Source organism: Mus caroli, chromosome 11, assembly GCF_900094665.2.
Source record: "Mus caroli chromosome 11, CAROLI_EIJ_v1.1, whole genome shotgun sequence".
NCBI lineage: Eukaryota > Metazoa > Chordata > Mammalia > Rodentia > Muridae > Mus > Mus caroli.
Window position 1 is genome coordinate 98302252 of NC_034580.1, and position 6770 is coordinate 98309021.

Consider the following 6770-nt stretch of genomic DNA (forward strand, 5'->3'; position numbering starts at 1 on the left):
AGACTACCAGCCCAGAGATGGCACCACCCACAAGGGGCCTTTGCCCCTTGATCACTAATTGAGAAAATGCCTTAGAGTTGGATCTCATGGAGGCATTTCCTCAACTGAAGCTCCTTTCTCTGTGATAACTCCAGCTATGTCAAGTTGACACAAAACTAGCCAATACAGGAGCTGACAGGTTTAAAGAGACTTGGAGTGGGTGTGGGGAGGACTTATGAGTGCGAAGGGCAAGGTCTTCTGACAGCCTCTCTTGCCGACCCCTCCAGACCGCTCTCTCCTACTCAGCAGAGGAAGGTTGTACAGAATTCGAATTCATCTCCCACTCTAGGAGAACTGGCTGGTCTCATGCTTAGGCTCAGGGCCACGCCCAGCATGACTCTAGCAACACTCCCATGGTCAAAGCCTTACATGGGTTTCCACCTAGTGCCACCATGTCCACATGGTCCGGTTAAGACCCCCTGGAGCAGCTGGGTGTGGTGGCGCACACCTTTAGTCCCAGCACTCGGGAGGCAGAGGCAGGTGGATTTCTGAGTTTGAGGCAAGCCTGGTCTACAAAGTGAGCTCCAGGACAGCCAGAGCTACACAGAGAAACGCTGTCTCGAAAACAAACAAACAAAACAAAACAAACAAAGACCCCATGGAGCACCCCAACTCTGAGAAAGGACTTCAAGCAAGGCACCCCTTTAACACAGACACATTTATTGGCAAAACCTATTCCCAAGCACGGCAGTGGGGAAGAGCGTTGGCAGAGTGGGTGGCGCGATTCCCCCACTCTCTTTGGTAATGTTCAAGGAGCAGGCAAGGCAGGAGAGGATGAGGTGTGCCCAAAACATGGTCACATCAGCAGCTTCCCACAAGGAGGGCTCTGCTCAGCAAACACTTTTCTTAGACCTTGTGGATCAATCCTCCCAGCTCCCTACAAGGTAGGTACATCCCTGTCCTCATTTCTACAACGTGGAAACAAGCGTTCTGTGGTGATGTACCAGGAGGCAGGCATGTGCTTTCAAATCCCCCGAGAATCTCCCACTGCAAGCCTCCTGCTGCCTGCTCACTCAGATTTTCTGCTTCTCTCACAAGTTCCAGTTCTTTCAACTCTTTTTTTTTTTAATATTATCTTTTTGTAAAAAAAAAAAAAATAGATGTTTATCCATATTTTGAGCAAGCCACTGTCTCCTACTCCAATGGGTCAAAGCTTGGGTTCCCCCCAAAGATTCAGCTTAGCTGGGGTTGGACACAGCAGGTTTCTCATGGGGGCAGAACTGAGGCTCAGAAGGAGCACTTAGAAAATACAGAGTTAATAAATTACAACTCTCCCACCCTCCCTCTATCCCCGCCCACATTCAGAGCAGACTTCGATATTGGCCTCACCCCGGAGGAATTTGAACCAGTTCCCTCTGTGTCTATAGGTCTAGGGCCTTTAGTAGGTGGCTATGGAGTGTATGAATGAGTGAATAAGTGAATGAATGAATGAATGAATGAATGAATGAATGAATGAATATTTAGTGGGAGAGAGCAAGTACCTAGGAGTCTGAGCCCCAGTCCCTTATTCTCACCAGGACGCCTCTCTGGATGCAGAGAAGGGAGTCTTGGGGTGGGGCTGGGACAGAAAATGCGAGGAAGTCATTAGGGGTATTTCTGTACAGGGCAGGCATGTGGGTGGGAAGATGGAGGACAGAGGTGTGGCCTTCAGGTCAGGAGGCTCAGGTCTGTGCTGTGTGGCCCCAGGGGCTGTATGATCTGGGCAGGCTTGGGGAACAATGAAGGCTGTAATGGTTCTTGGACATTTGCTCTTGGTCCTCACCCGTCATATGGTAACATGGGTACTCTTACCAATGCATACATTTTATAGAGTAGGAAGCAGAGGCCAGAGAGGTCAAGGGACTTACCTAAGGCCACACAGCCAGCAGGAACATGAAAAGTGTCCATGAAGAGAGGAGACACAAATCTAACTTTTCCAGCCTGGGGGGCCCGGACAGTCGCAAGAGACTGTGACCCCAATTCCCTGATATAGCTTCTGGTCATCTCCAGCCAGAAAATCCAGTGTACCTTAGATAGAGGGTTTCCTAGAACACCCCTCCTTCCCCACCCACAGTCATAACACGCCCATGAGTGGTCTTCCTGGGAGGGTGGGAAAGTGGAGTGGTTGGGGCCTGGGCCTGCCGCTCACACAGGCATGGGCACTTCGTCATACTCATCCAGGCCATTCTCCTCGTCAAAGGCCACTTTGGCATCATCACCGTCCAGCTAGAGGGGTGGAAGGGAAAGGGTGAGAGAGCGGGGCAGGATGAGTCTTTTTGGGGACTTAAGAGGCACGCACTTCTAGAGTTAGGAACCAGCCTGGACAAGCCCTGCTGTCCCTAGAGTACAGAGTTGGTCTAAGTGAGTGGTTTACAATGGGGGAAGGTGGCCTCTGAGGGTCTGGTGAGGAAAACCTGCAAAAGGTGGGCTGGGCTTCCCCTCACCATGGCAACCCCACACTGAATGTCCCAAATAACTTGGACGATGATACAACTAACTGCTCAGCAGCTCATGTGGGATGCACCCTGTGTGCCTCATTAGCCTTTCACCCTGTCATGACTGCTGCCTACACTGGGGAGTCATAGGGAAATGAGGTCGCTTGCTCCAGATCATATGTTAGGATACAGCCGACCAAGACGGAGACAAAGGCCTGCATATAGACTTTTTTTCTTCTTCTTAAGATGGGATCTTATGTAACTCAGGCTAGCTTTGAATCATGTGGCAGCCAAGGATGACCTAGAATTTCTGATTTCCTTACCTCTACCTCCCCAGTGCTGGGATTATAAGCATGGGCCTCTGTATACAATCTATGGGGTGAATTGAATTCAGGATCCTGTGTATTGGAAGGAAGCATTCTACCAACAGAACCACATCTATTCCTAACCCTCCTCCGCCTCTCTGCCTCATTCTTCCGTCTCCCCAGCTCCAAGACACACGATTCCTATTACTGGGCCCTTCTCCTCCCATCAGGGCCCCCATGACTCACACACTGGAGTTCCAGCTCTCTGAAGATGAGCGGCAGGATGAGACGACGGAGAGGCACTGTGAGGATGAGGACGAAGGGCAAGGCCAGCGAGGCGGGAGTGGATTTCACCACCCACAGCACAGCCAGGCAGATGATCTGGATGCCCGTGAAGAGGTGCATACGCCAGGTCTTCACCTGTGGGGAAGCCAGGTTCAGTGTCTGCCCTGTTCTGACACCCTTCCCTCACCCTAGCTGGACAGCCGCAAAGCTAAATACCCTCTTGACAAAGGGCACATCCGGGTGGTACTTGGGTGGCTTGAACAGGAGCAAGATGCGGTCAAAGAGCTGGATGCCACTGAGGGATGTGACTCCCATGTACAGGAAGATGCCGAAGAGCACAGCCAGGGGGATGCGGGACAGGATAGGTTCCATGAGGATGGACAGTCCTGTGAGGACGGACACACTCTCAGTTCAGGTCACCCAGGGATCAGCACCAATGGGGCTTTGCTCACACTTGGAACAGAGCAGGAAACCACAAGTGACCCTTTTCTGCAGCGTTTGTTTATCGGCTCAGAGGGCAACAACCTTATCTTTCCAAGGAGTCAAGCCCACTCCCCCCAGCCTCGTTGGGGCAGCCACGGTGCTCAGAGGAATCTGTGTTTCTCCTCGCTACAGATCACTTTCATTATTCTTTACAGGAAGGGGGAGAAGCGGAGAGAAGGAAGGGGGAACTTTAGATCGCTCCATCAGTGACTGTGACCTTGCTCAGCCAGCTAGACTCAGCTTCCTATGGAGCCCAGGGGTGCTCTACCACCCCTTAGATGGAGGAGGCATGCTATCAGCCTTAGAGCAACTGATCTGGAAAAGAATATCAGAGATTTAATAAATCCTCTAACTGTGTAGATAGGGAAACTGAGGCCCAGAGGCTAGGGAAGTTACCCAGCCAGAAGCAGGGCAGGGCAAACCCCCACAGTTTCTTACGTTCCTCTTGCTTAAGCGTATGGGAAGGATCTGACTTGGAAAGAGCCCAGCAGTGCAGCCCTCCTGCCCTGCACAAGTGTCCCAGGGCCCTGGGCTTCCTCACTTCTGCTAGATCCCCTCCTGTGAGGAGCTAGTGTTGGGGAAGCTTGAGCAACTGATGTATAAGGACCTGGACAATGTAGATGGTATGGGAGCCTCATTCCCCAACCCCAAGAGAAAGAGTCAGGGGAGATAGTGGAGGTGTAGATGGTATGGGAGCCTCATTCCCCAACCCCAAGAGAAAGAGTCAGGGGAGANCCCCAACCCCAAGAGAAAGAGTCAGGGGAGATAGTGGAGGTGTAGATGGTATGGGAGCCTCATTCCCCAACCCCAAGAGAAAGAGTCAGGGGAGACAGTGGAGGTGGGATTTCTGAGTGGGAAGAGCCACCCCCACACCTCATCCCAAGAACAAGGGGCAGAAATGAGTGGAGCAGGGCATAGGGGCATGACTGGCCCCACTTACCCACAAGCACAGAGACCAGGAGCCCACTGATCCGCTGTTCCTTGACCTCTTGGATCTGGGCTGCAGCCCCTGGACCACTGGCCTTCCCCATGACTGTGAGGGCATTGGCGTGGGTAACAGATCTTACAGTGGTGGCGCTGAGCCAAGGCATCCCAAAGAGGGCAGCCACCCCACCCATGCCAACGACCAGCAGCAGGTCCAGGTGGAAGCCAGAGCCCTTGATCATCTTCCGTTCTGGTTTACTGACAATCAGCCTGGGGTAGGGAAGGGAGGGGAGGGAAGTCAGGTGAGCTAGGCTCTCCCAGTGGGCTCCTCTTTCTTTGCCCACATCGGTCCCCCTGGGTCTCTTTGTGCTTTCTGTTCCCATTTCCCTTTGAGTTCCTGGCCCCCTCCCTCTGGTTGTTTGAGAATTCAGACTCTGAGAGCTAGAAGTCTCTGGAACACCCTCAGGTATTCTTGCTAAATCCTGGGACTTTACCTTCAGGGAGCCTTGACTGTTCAGCACCCCTCACCCCACTCCCACCCCCATCCCCTCTGTTCAGGCCCCTCCCATCATCCAGCAGTGAAGCTCATAGCTCCCAGTTTACAAGGTGTTCAAATGATGCCACCCCAGGGGCCACAAGACTCAGACCTGCCTCTGATGCTCCAACACTCCCATCCCCTCACAGAGAGCCACCAGCCAGTCTCCTGCTGGCCCAGAGCCTGCTTCCCTCCCTGCCTCCAGCCCTCCCGGGCCAAGCCTCTCTCCTTGCTCTTACGTGGTGATCTGAGACTCAAGGAAAATGAGAATGAAGACAAGCAGGGCGGGCAGAACGGAGGCAAACATCATCCACGTGGGGAAAAGTCTATACAGCCCCAGAGGGTGGATGACCCAGCCCCGGGCGGAGGAGTTGGACACTTTGAGGCCATCAGGCACCGAGAGTTTCTGTGAGAAGAGACAGCTGGTGAGAACCTGGGACCAGATGGCTAAGGAGACATGGGGTCAGGGAAGTCAGGATCCTGGGGTAGGGAGTTGGGTGGAAGTGCTCATTGGACATTTGCTTTGCTCCAAGCTACTTCTCTAAACCCTCTATGTGTCCTCTCGTTCCTGATGTTGTAGGCAAACAAACAGGATTAGAGAGGTTGTACATATCCAGTGGCTGAGCTGAGGTTTACCTGACTCTGCCTGGCTCAATGCGCACCCTCTCCTATGGCCCTGGGCAAAGGGATAAAAAGAGCAAGGTGGCCTAGGCTCTTGCTGGAGTGGAAGGGTCTTGAGGGAATATTGGAAGACCAAGGCCGGGGGATGAGGTCTAGTTGACTTTGGGTTAGGAGAAGCCATTTTGGCAGGGTAGAGAGGAGAGAAGGAAATGAAGGCTATGGTGGCATGCCAGAGGATGAGGAGGACTCACCTGTGTGTAGGTGCCCTTGATGAAGGAATCCACCAGGACCATTATCAGGATGGAGATGGGGACCCCGAAGTCCCCAATGACTCTACGCAGCTGTAAGCAGATAAAGGAACCAGTTGTGCCCATAGTCCACCTCGCACCACCTTCCTCCCCATCCTACATTTACCAAGGATTCTGCTCATCCGGAGAGGTCCATCAAGAACCAAGTGTATCATTACTCCGGCTATCTCTGCCTTCCTTCTTCCTCTAACCCCTCCCCGCCTGGCTCTACCCTTCTCCCTCCCCCAAGAACTCTCTATCCCTGATTCCCTGCTGGATCTTGGTGCTGGGTTGAGATGGGCTTGCATGCAACATGGTCCCTGGAAGTGGGGACCTGGGATAGAAGGGGAGTCAAGGGTACTGGAGAAGCTAGAGTTGGTGAAGGTAAGGGCAGGGGTATGCTGACCTTGCCGGGGAAGTAGGTGCTGTTCTTGAACTTTCGTAGCGTCATGGCAAGTAGAAAGGTACCAGCCATGAGCACAAGAGAGAAGAGGGCTGTGTTGGGCACGGGGCCCTGAGGTTTGGGCTTCATCACAACAGGGGCATAAGTCTGTTGTAGTGGGTAGTCCTGGAAAATCTGTAACCGACAAAACTTTGTGTTCCCCTTCCAAGCCTTGACTTGAGCTAGACAGTATCAAATAAGTTGACTGGGCACTATCAATCAGTTGTTTGTACATCCATTTATCCATATATACGTCCAAACATCCATCTACACATCTACTGCCCATACAACCATCACCTACCTACACCCATCTCCCCATCCACGCATCCATCCATCCATCCATCCGTCTCTTCTTCCTCATCTGATTTATTAACCTACTTGGGTTTTGTTTTGTTTTGGTTTTGGGTTTGGGTTTTTTGTCTTTTTTTTTTTTTT

At 52.4% G+C, this 6770-nt stretch overlaps 1 protein-coding gene across 3 annotated transcripts in view; it reads right to left on the reverse strand.

Moving 5' to 3' along the window:
• Positions 1-687: 687 nt before the first annotated feature.
• The window catches only part of Slc4a1 (solute carrier family 4 member 1 (Diego blood group)), a 16643-nt gene continuing 10560 nt past the window's right edge, over positions 688-6770 (reverse strand). For 2 of the 3 annotated variants that reach the window (XM_021177621.1, XM_029483033.1), the window contains 7 exons: positions 6300-6470; positions 5858-5947; positions 5225-5391; positions 4467-4720; positions 3260-3429; positions 3005-3178; positions 1951-2244 (listed from right to left, as the gene is read on the reverse strand). In XM_021177621.1, coding sequence (XP_021033280.1) covers positions 2164-2244; positions 3005-3178; positions 3260-3429; positions 4467-4720; positions 5225-5391; positions 5858-5947; positions 6300-6470 — 1107 coding nt within the window. In that variant the 3' untranslated portion in view covers positions 1951-2163. Of the gene's footprint in view, positions 2245-3004; positions 3179-3259; positions 3430-4466; positions 4721-5224; positions 5392-5857; positions 5948-6299; positions 6471-6770 lie in introns of all 3 variants that reach the window. The other variant, XM_029483034.1, reaches the window with a different exon arrangement.